At 37.6% G+C, this 17,476-nt stretch overlaps 1 protein-coding gene across 1 annotated transcript in view; it reads left to right on the forward strand.

Annotated features, from left to right (window-relative positions):
• PIK3CB (phosphatidylinositol-4,5-bisphosphate 3-kinase, catalytic subunit beta) overlaps positions 1-17,476 on the forward strand; it is a 151,361-nt gene that overhangs the window by 71,534 nt on the left and 62,351 nt on the right. The window contains exons 8-9 of the mRNA XM_011958222.1: positions 14,224-14,475; positions 16,627-16,723. Coding sequence (XP_011813612.1) covers positions 14,224-14,475; positions 16,627-16,723 — 349 coding nt within the window. The remainder of the gene's footprint in view (positions 1-14,223; positions 14,476-16,626; positions 16,724-17,476) is intronic.

The raw sequence follows: 17,476 nt of genomic DNA on the forward strand, positions 1-17,476 counted from the left end.
CCCCTGGCTAATTTTTTTATTTTTTTTTTAGTAGAAACGGGGTTTCACCGTGTTAGCCAAGATGGTCTTGATCTCCTGACCTCGTGATCCACCCGCCTCAGCCTCCCAAAGTGCTGGGATTACAGGCATGAGCCACCTCACCTGGCATCCATTGGTTTTCAAAAGTTGAAAGCAGTCTTACTTTTCTGAAATAATGTTCACTCGGTCAAGATGTGTTAGCCTTTTTATACATTATTAAATTTGAGTTATTAATATTTTGTTATGGATTTTATTGTCTCTGCTCATAAGGAAAATTGAGGAACATTGATGTGTTGTTGACTTGTAATGTCTTTCTTTGATTTTGGTATTAGAATAATGTCGGTGTTATTTAATGAGTTGAGAAGCCTTCCTCTGCTCTGTTTTCTGAACAAGTTTACGTGGGACTGATATTATTTATTCCTTAAATATTTGATAGAACTTACTCCATGCCATCTGAGCCTTAAGTTTCCTTTTTTTTTTTTTTGAGACGGAGTCCCGCTCTATTGCCCAGCCTGGAGTGCAATGGCCAGATCTCAGCTCACTGCAAGCTCCGCCTCCCGGGTTTACACCATTCTCCTGCCTCAGCCTCCCGAGTAGCTGGGACTACAGGCACCTGCCACCTCGCCCGGCTAGTTTTTTTTTCTTTGTATTTTTTTAGTAGAGACGGGGTTCTACCGTATTAGCCAGGATGGTCTCGATCTCCTGACCTCATGATCCACCTGTCTCGGCCTCCCAAAGTGCTGGGATTACAGGCTTGAGCCACCGCACCCGGCCTAAGTTTTCTTTATGGGAAGATTTTTAATTAGAAATTCAATTTACAGCCAGGCGTCGTGGCTCATGCCTGTACTCCCAGAACTTTGGGAGACTGAGGTGGGTGGATCACCTGAGGTCAGGAGTTCGAGATCAACCTGACCAACCTGGTGAAACTGTCTCTACTGAAAATACAAAACTTAGCTGGGCATGGTGACGCATGCCTGTAATCCTAGCTACTTGGGATGCTGAGGCAGGAGAATCGCTTTGAACCTGGAGGCAGAGGTTGCGGTGAGCTGAGGTCACTCCATTGCACTCCAGCCTGGGCAGCAAGAGCGAAACTCCATCTCAAAAAAAAAAAAAAAAAGAAAGAAAGAAATTCAAAAGTTATTTAATGGGTATGGTAGACAGATTTTCTGTTTCTTTTGTGTCAATTTTGGTAATTTTTGTCTTTCAGAGAATTTGTTTTGTTTTTGTTGTCTGGCATGAAGTTCATAGTAGTCCCTTATATTAGTTTTCTGTTGCTGGATAACAAAATACCATGAACATAAAACAACATTTACTTACTAGCTCAGCAATCTAGGTGTAGTTTGGCTACACTCCTTTTTGAAAGCTCTGAAAGAATCTGTTTCTGAACTGATTCAAGTTGTTGGCCCAGTTCTGTTCCAGTTCTGATTCAGGTTGTTGGCCCGGTTCTGATTGTAGGCCTGAGGTCTCCAATTCCCTGCTGGCTGTTGGCTGGGGTCTTCTCTCTGTAACTAGAGGCAGCTCTCAGATCTTTGCCCTGTGGCCCTAACTTTTATGTCTGGAGAATTTCTCATGCATCAAATTTTCTCATGCTTTGACTCTTTTGTTAGGAAGAGCTGAGTGTCTTTTAAGGGTTCAACAAATAAATCAGGCTCACTGAGGATTATCTACCCTCCTTAAAGCCGACAGTATCATATAGTATAACCTAATCACAGTAGTCTAATCCATCGTATTTGCAGTCTGAGAGATCATACAGGACACATGACTCTGTATGAGGTCTGTAACAGAAATCTCACGTGTTCAGTGTTGACTCACCACTCTGCCTCCCTGGCGCTTGAATGTCTTCCATCTCTGTGGGAGTGCTTGGAATTCTGTAGCATATAGCTTCCTGGTCAGTTTTTCCTCAGCCTTGTAGGGCTTTTTGTTTGTTTTTTGTTTTTGTTTTTTTAAAGACAGAGTCTTGCTCCGTCACCCAGGTTGGAGTGCAGTGGATAAAACACAGCTCACTGCAACCTTGACTTCCTCGGCTCAAGGGACCCTCCTGCCTCAGACTCCTGTGTCTCTGGCACTACGGGCATGCACCATCACACCCAGCTAATTTTTTTTTTTTTTTTACTTTTTATAGAGACGGGATTTCACTGTGTTGTCCAGGTTGACCTCAAACTCCTCCGCTCAAGTGATCTTTGTGCCTCAGCCTCCCAAAGTGCTGGGATTTCAGGCATGAACCACCAAGACTGGCTAGGCTTGTAGTGTTTTCGTCTTCCATGTATACATCTTAATTAATATTCAGCAGAAACCTGAACTCAGTGTTGCCTAAAATCTAGAAGATGGCATTATTTATAGCTGTGTATAGCTCTAGCAGGAAAGGCATCTTCTGACTCTTAGAGACTGTATGAATTGCACCTTTTTTTCTCCTCTTTTTGTTTCTTTTCTCTCTTTTGCGTTGCCCCAGTCTCTGAACAGTATTGTGGCACTAGCAACAGTGGTAGCAGTGACAGTGGCAGGAGCACTGGGGACAGGCAGAGCCTAAGACTCAGAGTTGAATGTCTGCTTCAATTATAGGAGTTGTAGACACCCTCCTAGTGTTTAGCATAGTGTTTAGCATAGTTGCAGGAAGTGTGGGTGAATAAAGCCTCAGCTTTCCAGTTGGGTAACAAGTAAAGTGGAGCCCCAGCCTACTAAAAAATACTTGGAACATTGCAGAGTGAGATAAGCTCAGGAAAGCAACCTCTTAAAGTTATTTGTGTTTATAAGCTTATTTCTGAGCTGTGCTTGTGAGTATCTGCTCTTAACAGTCTACATGCTTTGAGAAGTGAACAGTGGCATATTCCATTACCCAAGTCTCAGACTGGTTAATGTATAGTGCACACATGGGACAGATGCAAATAGCCCTACAAGAAGACTTGAAAACTGAACTGGTATCGGAACTGCAGCTCACAGAAGGCTCATGGAAACTTGAAACTGTTGAACTTAACTATGGTCCCCTAAAACAAAAATATCAACATTCTCCATAGGATATAAACAAGACCCAGTGTCTCATAACATAATAGACAAAATATCTGGAATACAATTCAAAATTAGTTGACACATAAAGAATGAGGAAAATCTGAAGTTGTGTGGACAATGATAGTTCAGTAAGCATCAGTGACAAGATGACACAGATGTTGAAATTATCTTACAAAAACATTAAAGCAGTTATGAAAATGCTATAACAACTAAGGGCAAATACAATAGGAGGGAGTGGAAAGGGAGAAAGTTTCAGCCATTAAATAGAAGATATAAGGAGGAATCAAATGGAAAATTCAGAACTAAAAAATATAATAACTGAAATTTAAAAATACACTGAATGGACCCAATAGCAGAATGGTAATGAGAAAGGAGAGGGTCAGTGAACTTAAAGATTAATCAATACAAATTTTCTAGTTTAAAAGAGTAAAATGGGAGAAAAATTTGATAGAGCCCCGGGAATCTGTGAGAAAATACCAGAAAGTCCAACATTTGTGCAATCTGACTTTGAGAAAAAGAAGAGCAAAAGTACAGTTCAGGAAGACTACTTAAGGAAATAATCACAGGAAACTAGATTATTGGCAAAGTCAGCAAAAGACAGAAACACAAATTCAAGAAGCCCAAGAGAAATACAAGTGCAGACATATCCTGTATCACACGTATCAGTCATACATCATAATTCCCCATAGCCTAGTTATATAGATCGCAGGACTCCTTATCTATTAAAGTGTAAAACCCAAGGAAATTGTATCTTTGATCTTAAACATTAAAAAAAATATTTAGGGAGTATAAATGCAGATTTCTTACATGCATATATTGCATAGTAGTGAAGTCTGGGCTTTTAGTGTATTCATCACCCAAATACTGAACGCTATGCGCAACAGGTAAATTTTCAACCCTCACACCCCAACCCCCTACTCCCCCACTTTCCCTGTATCTTCCTCTTTTTATCTTCTTTCAGTGCCTGGAACACTAAATATTTGTGCAATGAATGAATACATTTTAACATAACTGTCTCTAACATTTTATCCTTAGTTTAAGGTCACACAGTATTCTTCTCATAAGTCAGAACAAAGCTACCTTCTTACAAATTGTGACATAATAAAGAATATATGTTTGGTCTCCGCCCTGACTTTTGGCACAGAGCTCCTTAAGTCCCTTATCATTTCCTGAATGATAGGAGCATCTATTATTCTAATGGTTTGATCTAGTCTCAGTGTCCTGACAAAAGAGCTTTCAAGACCCATGGAATCTGGGTAATGATAGGAGTGTCTTTTTGTATACTGACAAGATGAATGGCAACTTAAAGCTGCTGGATAGTTTCAGGATGGAGCCGGTTGCCAGAGAAACCAACCACGTGAATAGAGGATTGGAACATTCAGCCCCACACCGGGACTTCTGGAATGGGGAGGGAGGATAGAGACCGACTTAACAGTGGCCAGTGACTTAATAACCATACCTACTTAATGGAGCCTCCATAAAAACCCTAAATAATGGGGTTTGCAGGGCTTTTGGGTTAGTGAATATATCCACATGCTGAGAGGATAGTGCAGCCAAATTCCATGGGGACAAGCTCCTGCACTTGGTACCCTTCTGGACCTTGAAGAACATATATATACCTTTTCATTTGGCTATTTATTTCTGTCCTTTGTAATATCCTTTATAATAAATGGATAAATGTGTTTCCCTGAGTTTTGTGAGCCATTAGAGCAAATTGAACCTGAGGAAGGCTTTTGTGGGAACCCTCGATTGGTCAGAAGTACAAATAATAACCTGGGATTTGCAGTTGTCATCTGAATTGGAAGTCAGTCTTATGGAACTAATGCCATAGCATCTGCATTAAGTCCAGGTAGCGTCAAATTGAATTGTAGGATACTCAATTGGTATCCAGAGAGTTAGATAATTGGTTGTTGTAGGAAAAACCCTCACATTTGTTGTCTGAAGTGTATGAAGGTAGAAGAGACAGTTTTTCCCTTTTACAAATGATCAAGGCTGGGAAATTCCCAAAACATGAGACTTTCCACCTATTCATGCTACTGATCTTTTTTTGTGTCTAATATCTAAGGGCAAAAATGTAGTGGATTTTGGCCATATTGTGGAACAAGAAGGAAATTAAAATGTTGATGTGAAAAAAATTCATATCTTATTCAACACAGAACATTTTTAATTGGTGAGTATAGGAATGCAGTCTGTGTGTTGGCTTGGCACCTCCCTGCTATAGCACAGTAGCAAGTCCTTTGCATGACAAAGCCTGACTTCTTTTGCTCTCCTAATGTTCTGGGGCTTGTGAAGAAGTGTTTCCATGAAAATTTATTAAAGTTGGATAATAAAACATGTAACTGTATAAAGCATGGTTATTATTTTTTTTTTTAATTTTTGAGACAGGGTCTCACTCTGTCACCCAGGCTGGAGTGCAGTGATGCGTCTCGGCTCACCACAGGCTCCGGCCCCAAAGCTCAAGGGATCCTTCCACCTCAGGCTCCTGAGTAGCTGGGATCATAGGTGCACACCAGCACGCCCGGCTATTTTTTTGTATTTTGAGTAGAGAGGAGATTTTGCCATGTTGCCCAGGCTGGTCTCAAACTCCTGAGCTCAAGTGATCTGCCCACCTCGACCTCCCAAAGTGTTGCTATTACAGGCGTGAACTACTGTGCCAGGCTTTAAAGCATGATTAATTATACTTTAAAATGCTTTACTTCTCAAGATTAAAGAAGACCCAGCTCAAACTTCAGGAAATGGGACAATTTTTATAAAATTTCATGTGATACAAACTTAGAGAATGGATTTTGCTACTGCTTTTTCTGAAAACAAAAACTTTTTATGCTTTTTTTTTTTTAAATGGGAGATTCTAAATTCAGAGAACAAAATTTTTAGCATCATTATAAAGTTGGGTCTTTTTTCCTACTTTTGTTTCTTTTTAACCATTTGTCACCTTTAATAATTTTGGCAAAGTACACAGAGATTTCTCAAGCAGAACTGATCTTAATGACTTGGCCTGAAATAAATCATACTTTGACTATTAAATAATGATACTTATTTTCAACAATTTTTTTTCAGAATGTGCAGGGTCTTTTCTTTTTTTTTTTCAATTGTCACCATGCTCAAGTTAGGTTAATTCTTTACTGTTATTCTTTCCCAGATCACATTCTTTGTTGTAGCTGTTCACAGGTGGTATGGGACTTTTTTTTAGCCCATTATAATTGAGGGTTTTGTTTTTGTTTTTGTTTTGTTTTTTGAGCTTTTATAGCAGCTCATTCCTAATTCTACTTCATTTCCTATACCTGAGTTTTGCCAGAAGTTTTTGGATGCAGTTATAACTAGCATTCTGTTTTGTTTCGTTTTTAAATACTAGCTAACATTTATTGAGCCTTTATTATATGGTGGGTACTTATTTGTCTTTTATTTCTCAATGTCTTTATCACTAGAACATTGAAAAATAATCATTTGTAAAATTCATAATTTTCTGCATAAATTATATTTAAATGCCATATTAAAAAGGTGACAAATTCATGTAAGATTACCGAGAGTAAGAATTGAATACCATTTTAATCCTAATTTTCCTATCTTATAACCTCCCATACAACAGATGCAAAATATATTTTATGTATGTTTTGTTTTATTTGTGATTTACCAAATCTTATTTTACAGATTATTTGAGGTGAGACTACACCCTCTCACACAGTCTTTGTGTGTATTTGTCTCTCTCTCTTACATAGCACATACAGTATACACAGTTTTGACTTAAAAAAAATAGAAGATAGTTAATTGACAGAAAATAAGACAAAAAAACCACCCAGTAGCAAGATTCCTAGTAGGCAGGTATATAATATTAGATCCTGTGTAATTATTTGCTTGATGTGGGCTACATATTTGGCTGTCTGCTTGCCCTACAACTAGTGGACAAGGCAAAGAGAAAACATGATCAGTTATAATATTCAGAATCTCATGAGATAAAACAAACTAGTTATTTATGAGTTTGTAGCATATTTCAATACTGTAAATTGACAGAGATATGTTTAGGGAATCCTTATGAATGAGACACAGTGCGTAATGTAGTGAACACCAACACCTCTGGCAACATCATATTATAGTAGGTAAAATAATGCTTCTCATCTCTCTTATAATGTCTTTCACTAGGTAGACATAAAATATATTGACAGTGTAATCTGGAAAAGGTCATTCTAGAAGAGACCAGATTAATTCAGTCTTAGTACTGTATTCAGTCATTTGATGGTTTATCTTTAATTGAATCATATTTGGACTTCCTAAATAAATAGCATGTTTTTCAGGAAATTCTGTATGTATATTTTTATTCAAAACTGGATTTGGGAATGATTAGGCAGTGGAGTCTTTGTTGTGTTCATTTAAGGTCAAATAAGATCAAAGTGTCTCTCTCTTTCTCTCTCTCAATATATATATATATATATATGCACACATGGATCATCAGCTGAGCTTAGAGTAACATTAAAATCATCTTGGCTGGGTGTGGTGGCTCACACCTATAATCCCAGCACTTTGGGAGGCCAAGGCAAGTGGGTCACCTGAGGTCAGGAGATGGAGACCAGCCTGACCAACATGGTGAAACCCCATCTCTACTAAAAATACAAAAAAATTAGCCGGGCGTGGTGGCAGGCGCATATAGTCCCAGCTACTTGGGAGGCTGAGGCAGGAGAATTGCTTGAACCTGGGAGGCACAGGTTGCAGTGAGCCGAGATCATGCCGTTGCACTCCAGCGTGGGCAACGAGAGCAAAACTCCCTCTAAAAAAAAAAAATTATGGATATGAAGTTTCTAAGCAGAAATCATGTGTGAATAGATGGCACCGCCCTTTCCCCCACTCACCTTTCATGAACATGTGTGGAGTGTTAGTTGCCAATGAAATCACTTTCAGTTTCCCAAAAAGTAGCTTAAACAGGGCTTTAAAAATCTTTTGTAGTTTGCAGACTGATTATCTCTCTGGAGAGTAAATGGTAATAGAAGTTTTGAGCAGTAAAAGGTAAGAAATCTTGTAGTAACAAAATAGTCTTTTCTTTATTTTCTTTCTTTCATTTATTTTCTTTCTTTTTTCTTTCTGAATGAGGCAGGGTCTTGCTCTGTCACCCAGGCTGGAGTGCAGTGGCACAATCTCTGCTCACTGCAACCTATGCTTCTTGGGCTCAGGCGATCCTCCCACATCAGCCTCCCGAGTAGCTGTGAGTACGGGTGCATGCCACCACACCTGACTAATTTTTGTATTTTTTTGTAGAGATGGGCTTTCGCCGTGTTGCCCAGGTTAGTCTTGAACTCCTGTGCTCAAGGGATCTGCCTGCCTTGGCTTCCCAAAGTGCTGGGATTACAGGTGTAAGCCACCTCACCCAGCCTGAAATAGTAATTTTATATTTGAAAACAGTCAGTCATGGTGCTGGCCTGCCTGAAAACATTTGGGATGGAGAAGAAGCAGATGATTAGGTTTATCCAGGATACAGACTTCCAGATGAGTGGGATGCGAGAGAGGCATTTGCAGATAATTTTGGTGAGAGTGAAGGCAGACAAAACTATTAGAGAAGCAGAGAGAAAGAGGTGTTGGTTGTTGAAATAGTGATTTTAGTGATGGCTACAAAGTTTTCCTTTGGGAATGTATTAACAGTAAGTTGGAATGGGGTGGAATCTGAGTGGTGGATTTGGGTGGTTGGAAACTGAGATGTGATAATTAGTGATTTGGAGGTGCTAGGGTGTGGTGAAGGCAAATTCAGGGTGGGATAGTGGGATTCTGTGGCTGAAGGGAAGGAGAGAAGTACCCAGTTGGAGATTTTGAGGCCAAGGAACTCAGAAGTCAGATGGGTTGTTTGCATCAGGCATGTGGACCCTGCATCAACACCTCTTAGTGATTTTCTTCTCACTTAGTCTTCATCAGATTTGGGAAAGCAATTACTGGTATCTTCCTTGTCAGAAACTTGAAAAAGTGTACCACCTTTGCTTGATTCCCAAGTTTTTTTTTTCTAGCCTAGATATTTCTTCGGGTCTCATTTTCTATTTTCACACTGTACATACACATTTCTTCCCCTACCCCCTTTTTTTGGTCAGTGTTTGCAGAGCAGATTGGGAATTTATATGAATTTAGTTTAGATGAATGGAATTTAGTTTAAATGTTGAGTATATAATGTCATACACAATTTTTGGTAATGTGTTTAAAGCTGTGAAATTATTTCTTCAGTCTTGAAAGACTTCTCTGGAGATGATACAGAGCTGATACAGACATTGATGATGGAGCTGTTTCTTCATTGCTCAGGAGAAAATAATTGTTGGATGGTTCTTATAGGCAACTAAACTTTTATTTAGAGAAACAAAGTAACTAGGAATATGAGAAGTGAAGTGTGTCTTAATATGCCTTCACTTATTCCTCCTATTCTATCTAATATTCTATTTTAACTGTGTAAAATACCACACTAGACCGGATACATGGTGGCTCATGCCTTTAATCCCATCACTTTGGGAGCCAAGGTGGGCAGATGGCTTGAGCTCAGGAGTTTGAGACCAGCGTGGCCAACATGATGAAACCCTGTCTTTACTAAAAATACAAAAATTAGCCAGGCATGGTGGTACGCACCTGTAATCCCAGCTACTTGGGAGGCTGAGGTAGGAGGATCACTTGAACCTGGGAGATGGATGTTGCAGTTAGCTGAGATCATGCCACCTCACTGCAGCCTGGGTGACAGAGTGAGACCTCATCTCCAAAAACAAAAACAAAAACAAAAAAAAACTGTGCTAATGTAAATTTCTCATAATTTAGATACTTTGCGTATAGCATATAAGGTAGATATAAAGATTTTCTAAAAGTGCTGTTGTGTAAATCTTTCTTCATAATTTTCTTTAGTTCATAGTCTTTAGAAACAAAATGAAAGTCCCCAGGCTTTTTGACTAATTTCTGGGAACACAGGGAAGTACCATTTGAAGTAGTTCAGAGACATGGACTTAAAGAAAGGTTGCTTAAGGGTGTGACTACTTAATCCTGAAACTGCCTGCTTAAAGAAAGGGAGAAAAACCCAAATGGTTGTTTTAAAAAATAATACCTAATACAAAAATAGGCATATAGACCAATGGAACAGAATAAAGAGCCCAGAAATAAGGTTTGCACGCCTGCGACCATCTGATCTTCAACAAAGTTGACAAAAGCAAGCAGTGGGGAAAAGACTCCCTATTCAATAAGTGGTGCTGGGATAACTGGCAAGCCATATGTAGACGATTGAAGCTGGACCCCTTCCTTACATCATAAACAAAAGACAACTCAAGGTGGATTAAAGACTTAATGTAAATGTACACTTACATTTACTTTAAAACCTCAAACTATAAAAACCCTGGAAGACAACCTAGGCAGCACCATCCTGCACTTAGGAATGGGCAAAAATTTTATGACAAAGACACCAAAAGCAATTGCAACAAAAGCAAAAATTGAGAAGTGGGATCTAACTAAACTTAAGAGCTTCTGTAGAGCCAAAGAACCTATCAACAGAGTAAACAGCCCACAGAATGGGAGAAAATATTTGCAAATTATGCATCTGACAAGGTCTAATAGCCAGCATCTATAAGGAATTTAAACAAATTTATAAGAAAAAAAGATCGTTAAAAGTGGGCAAAGGACATGAACAGACACTTTTCAAAAGAAGACATACATGCAGCCAAGAAGCATATGGAAAAAAGCTCAATGTCACTGATCATTAGAGAAATGCAAATCAAAACCACAGTGAGATACCATCTCACACCAGTCAGAATGGCTATTATTAAAAAGTCAAAAAATAAAGGGATGCTGGTGAGGTTGTGGAGAACACTTACACAGTTGGTGGGAGTGTAAATTAGTTCAACCATTGTAAAAAGCAGTATGGCAATTACTCAAAGAACTAAAAGCAAAACTACCATTTGACTCATCAATCCCATTACTGGGTATATACCCAGAGGAATAGAAATCATTCTACCATAAAGACACATGCATGCGAATGTTCATTGCAGCACTACTCACAATTGCAAAGACATGGAATTAACCTAAATGCCCATCAGTGACAGATTGGATAAAGAAAATGTGGTACATATTCACCATGGAGTACTGTGCAGCCATAAAAAAGAATGAGATCATGTCTTTAGGGAACATGGGTGAAGCTGGAGGCTGTTATCCTTAGCAAACTTATGCAGGAATAGAAAACCAAATGCTGCATGTTCTCACTTACAAGGAAGCTAAATGATGAGAACTTATGAACACAAAGAAGGAAGCAACAGAAAACTGGAGTCTACTTGAGGGTGAAGGGTGGACGTGGGAGAAGAGCAGAAAAGATAACTATTGGGTACTAGGCTTAGTACCTAGATGATGATATAATCTATATAACAAACCCCTGTGACACCAGCTTACCAATGTAACGAACTTTCACATGTACCCCCAAACCTAAAATGAAAGTTTAAAAAAAAAGCAAACAAATTTTGTATTTTCATTCATGGTTTCGTTTAATGAGTTTTGGATTGACTGTGGCCATTTTGCTGTTATGTCTGTATAGGGTCTTACATTTAGACATCCAGCCATTTTATGATACTTTCTGGGATATTTTTAAATATTTAAAGGTAACATTATATAAAATAAAATAAAAAATTACTGATTTTAGTATTTGTCCCCCTTTAATCAAAGGAGACAATAATCACCAATATTCCAGCTATCCACTATAAACTACTACCTTTTTTTTTTGAGACGGAGTCTCACTGTGTCGCCCAGGCTGGAGTGCAGTGGTGCAATCTCGGTTCACTGCAACCTCTGCCTCCCAGGTTCAAGCAATTCTTCTGCCTCAGCCTCCCGAGCAGCTGGGACTACAGGCATGCGCCACCATGCCCAGCTAATTTTTGTATTTTTAGTAGAGACAGAGTTTTACCATGTTGGCCAGGATGGTCTCGATCTCTTGGCCTTATGATCTTGCCCACCTCGGCCTCCCAAAGTGTTGGGATTGCAGGCGTGAGCCACCATGCCCAGCCTATAAACTACTTTTATTTGTATTCTTCACACAGTTTACAAGGTGAACATGGCTCTTTTTTTTTTTTTTTTTTTTGGAGACAGAGTCTTGCTCTGTCGCCCAGGCTGGAATGTAGGGGTACAGTCTTTACTCACTGCAACCTGCTTCCTGGGTTCAAGTGATTCTCCTGCTCAGCCTCTTGAGTAGCTGGGATTACAGGTGCTCTCCACGACACCCAGCTAATTTTTGTATTTTTAGTAGAGATGATGTTCCACCACGTTGGCCAGACTGGTCTTGAACTCTTGACCTCAAGTGATCCACCCGCCTCAGCCTCCCAAAGTGCTGGGATTACAGGCATGAGCCACTGCACCTGGCCGTGCCTTTGATAGTATTTTGCTATAGTATAGTATTTTGATAGTATTTTGTGTTATACTGTTTTTCATTTAAGTTACATCGTAAATCAACTTTTTCTTTGTATACAGCATAGACTTCACAATGAATTGAAAGTAGGAGACAAAGGTGACTGAGTGGCTGCTGGTACCATTGTCACTGTGGTAGAAAGAACATGAGTGATTATGGTTAGTTAGCTTCTAAGGTAGATTTTTGTTTGAGTTTGATTTTAGAGAGACTTGCACAGGTTTATAGCCTGCTGGAGGAAGATTTTTCCAATGCAGAGGAGCAAAGGAGCAACATCTCAGTACTTGGGGAGCTGGAGCAATATGGGACCAGGAGACTTGAATAGAAGGATTACACCTTTTTCTGGAGTTGAAGGGAATTAGGTCATGTGTTCAGATGTAAATTCCTAGTGACCTGATGATTTACTGCAACTACTTTTAGTATCGTTTGTAACCCCTGTTACTTGAATATTTATCATATTATTATAATCCATCTGCGTTTAGAATAACCAATTTTTTTCTTTCAGCTTATTTTTTTTCAAAAGAAAAGTTTCAAATATACACAAAAGTAGAATAGTATAATGAACCTCCATTAACCCATCATCCAGCTTCAAAAGTTATTTTGATACCTTTTTAATAATATTTCTTTAGCTTTTAATCATTTAAAAATATTTAACTCTCTAATCCATCTGTGTTTATTTTGCTGGAATTAGATAAAAATACTATTTATTAAGTCAGTAATTTTTTTATTATATCTCTGACCTACTAACCTACAGTTTTATTTATGCCAGCATAACATAGTTTTAATTATTTTAATAGGTTTTAAACTCATAAATATTTATAATTAAAATTGCTGATTACCTCAGTGTTTAAAATTTTATATTACTGTTTAAATATATTTTAGTATCTGTAGATGAAGTGTGTGGATATTCTTGGGTATGTATCTTCCTTTTCAAATATTGAGGTAAGTAACTCTTAACTAGCCAAAAAAGCTTTGTTGATAAGCTTTTGAAAAATGAAAGATAAGCCTAAACAATTCCACAGATGTATTCATTTATTTAGTAAATATTTATTGAGTAATATTGTGTGCCAGTATCACATCTGAATAAACTGGTATAAAAACTTTCTACCTTAAAAGTGTATCACTGGGTCAATCTCTGTTTACTACTGATTTTAGCTCTACTTTCCCCCTGACTTTTAAATTGGTGATAATTAGGTCTTATCTTTTAAAACACTGCAAATGAGTAAAATTGTCTGGGACATCTTATGCATGCCCTGTATCACTCTGGCCCTGGGCCTTTAGGGAAAAACAAAGGACAGTGATATATAGGATAATCATAGATATGGATAGAATATCTTTTGTTAGCTCTTGACTTAGTATGACAAAACCATAAATTATTTAGATGTAGAAAGAAACTTTGGAGCCATCTCATCCATTCATTCTTTCCTACACATAGAGAAGACAATACCTCAAGTAAATGAAGTCAGTGGGTAAGCATATGATAGTATGCTTATACTTACTGTCTTGATTTCTTTAGACTTGTTTAAACCATTGAGCACCCTGGTATTTGGACCAATATGTGATTTTGTAGCTGGTTTACCTAGCAAGTGAAAAACAGATTAGACTATCTACAGTTTACTGAACAATAAAACTAGTTAATTACTGTCTAATGGTTCTGTAGACAAGTAGGCTTTCTAAAACTTGGCATGCTTCTTCTTCCGGTATGTTCCTTCCTTCTCCAAAATAAAGATGTTTTTAGTGTAGAAACAAACAAACAAAAAAGAGATGTTTTTAGTGGTACAGTATTCATGACTTCGTATTTGTTTTTGTCTGCTTCATTACAGGTTCATGTCAGGGCTGGTCTTTTTCATGGTACTGAGCTCCTGTGTAAAACCATCGTAAGCTCAGAGGTATCAGGGAAAAATGATCATATTTGGAATGAACCACTGGAATTTGATATTAATATTTGTGACTTACCAAGAATGGCTCGATTATGTTTTGCTATTTATGCTGTTTTGGATAAAGTAAAAACGAAGAAATCAACAAAAAATATTAATCCCTCTAAATATCAGACCATCAGAAAAGCTGGAAAAGTGGTAATGATATATACCAACTTCTGGGGATTGTTTTATGTAATGGAATAATTTTAAGACTGTTTGAAATAATTGAGTAATATAAGTTAAATTATATTAGATAACTTTCATCCTTAAAAACTGATTTTAAGAAGATAAGAAATTTTCATGTTTATGTCTTTAGGTTAATGCATTTATTTATGTTTATGTTTATGCATTTTTTGCAATCTTGCTCCTTCTACCATGGATTTTTTTTGGCAGATTTATTTTATAAGTATTTTATTGCATATGTAATACTTTAAAGAAGATATAAAGAATGATATTTGAAAAATTTACAGTTATGCAGTCTTTCAACTGAAATTTCATGTGACAGATATATTTAAGAATTCAGAATTTTGTGCATTTTAGAAAGATCATTAATCGTAACTGACTTAACATATCATGTGGGGTCTGGGGCATAAATGCGTCATCAAACGTGTTAATATTTAGAGTGAAATATATGAATATTCATACTAAATGTGACTATCATTAGCTTTTTGTTATCTCTGGCCACTTTTTGCTGTCACGTGAGCTATGAACAAACCTTCAGTTTTTAGAGCTTCTCAGATTTTGAAATTATGGATGTAAGAGGATGGACCTGTTGTCATACTTTCATCTTCCATGTTATGTTTTCAGTCAAGTGTTTTACTTTCTTCTAGCTTTTTGAAAACTTTTTGGTGGGGATGGGGACATTAATTTTATACATTTAAAAAATCTAGTTACTGTATTTATCTATATGAATTTGTGTTCTTTTATTCTTTTTTTCTTTTGAGACAGTCTCACGTTGTCACCTGGGCTGGAGTGCAGTGGCACTATCTCTGCTCACTGCAACCTCCCGCCTCCCGGGATCAAGCGATTCTCCTGCCTCAGCCTCCCAAGTAACTGGGACTACAGGCGCCTGCTACCACACCCAGCTAATGTTTTGTATTTTTAGTAAAGACAGGGTTTCAACATGTTGGCCAGGCTGGTCTTGAACTCCTGACCTCGTGACTCACCCGCTTCGGCCTCCCAAAGTGCTGAGATTACAGGTGTGGCCACCGTGCCCAGCCGTGTTCTTTTATTCTTAACATAGGAATATAAGCATCTCCTCTGGTTATCATCATATAATCATCTAAAAATAATTTTTAGGCTAGGTGCAGTGGCTCATGCCTGTAGTCCCAACACTTTGGGAGGCTGAGGTGAGAGAATTGCTTGAGGACAGGAGTTGGAGACCAGTCTTGGCAACATAGTAAAATCCTGTCTCCAAAAAAAAAAAAGTACCCTAAAAATAAAATAACTTTTAATGACTAAAAAGTCACAGAAGCGTTAGTTCCTTAGTATTTTTTTCTTCCCTGATATAGAATTATCCTCAAAGTGTTTGATTATAAGATTTTTTATATAATATGGCAAAATTAATCTATTTAAATGTTTATATAAAAGTCCTATCAGCTCAGTGCCTCCTTTTAAGAGACATATTTATATACCTAGAGACATTATCTCCTTCCACATTGAGATTTATGTAGTCTGAAAGCTCTTAAAACATGTATTCTGATATTGTACGTATTTTCTTGGATTATTAAAAATTTCTCATTTTGGCTGGGCATGATGGCTCACACCTGTAAGCCCAGCACTTTGGGAGGCTTAGGTGGGTGGATTACCTGAGGTCAGGAGTTTGAGACCAGCCTGGCCTACATGACAAAACCCCGTATCTACTAAAAAGGCAAAAATTAGACGGGTATGGTAGCGGGTGCCTGTAATTCCAGCTACTCAGGAGGCTGAGGCCGGAGAATCTCTTGAACCTGGGAGGTGGAGGTTGCATGAGCTGAGATCATACCACCACTCCAGTCTGGGTGACAGAGTGGGACTCCATCTCAAAAAAAAAGGAAAAATCTCATTTTCACAAGGCTGTTTAATCCATATTCTATTTTATTCATGTACTATTTTATTATGAATTGTTAATTGGGTTTTAAGGTTATTCTTAAACATAATAAAGATATTGAGCATTTTTCTATGTATATCTTGTTATCATTTTAGAAGATTATTTTGGAAATCGTTCAGAACTTTCTAGAACTAACATTATTGAAACAAAGGACATGTGCACGTTTACACCTTAAAGTTATTCTTAGCATATTTATGTAATTGTATCTTTTTCAACAGCATTATCCTGTAGCGTGGGTAAATACGATGGTTTTTGACTTTAAAGGACAATTGAGAACTGGAGACATAATGTTACACAGCTGGTCTTCATTTCCTGGTAAGATTTACATTCTTATCCTTAGTGTTAAACAGTAACTAACTTTTGGCATGTGGACTAGTTAATATTTTTTTTATGAATCACCATTCTTTCAATTTAGTAAAATAAAATTATCATTTTGTATTATTATTCTAAAACAGATTTACACAAATTATTTTAATATTATCATAAAATTACTTGTTTCTGAGTGGATTTCTTTACAAATTTTGTTTTGGTTTAAAATTGGCCTATATTTTATTTTATTATTTATTATTTTTTATTTTGTAGAGACAAGGTCTCGCTATATTGCCAAGACTGGTCTCAAAACTCCTGGCCTCAAGGGATCCTCCCAAAGTGCTGGGATTACAGGCATGAGCCACTGTTATTGGCCTGTATTTTAAATCATTATTTTAACAAGTTACTATTTCAAACATACTTCCAACAAATAATGTACCATTATTTTGCTAGTAACAAGTTAACTCTAGTATTAACAAATTATTAATTTATCATTGCAGATTGTCTAGTCTGACCATGGGACATAACTTTTAAGTTTTGTGATGGGTAGCTTTGTCTTTAAATCTTATGCATCTCCATATTTAGGAATGAAATCATCTAAATTTCTTTTTTTTTTTTTGAGACGGAGTTTCTCTCTTGTTGCCCAGACTGGAGTAGCAACAGACTGGAATGGCACGATCTTGGCTCACTGCTACCTCCGCCTCCCAGGTTCAAGCGATTCTCCTGCCTCAGCCTCCCTAGTAGCTGGGATTTCAGGCA

This window comes from Colobus angolensis, unplaced genomic scaffold (genome assembly GCF_000951035.1).
Source record: "Colobus angolensis palliatus isolate OR3802 unplaced genomic scaffold, Cang.pa_1.0 Scaffold46, whole genome shotgun sequence".
NCBI classification, from domain to species: domain Eukaryota; kingdom Metazoa; phylum Chordata; class Mammalia; order Primates; family Cercopithecidae; genus Colobus; species Colobus angolensis.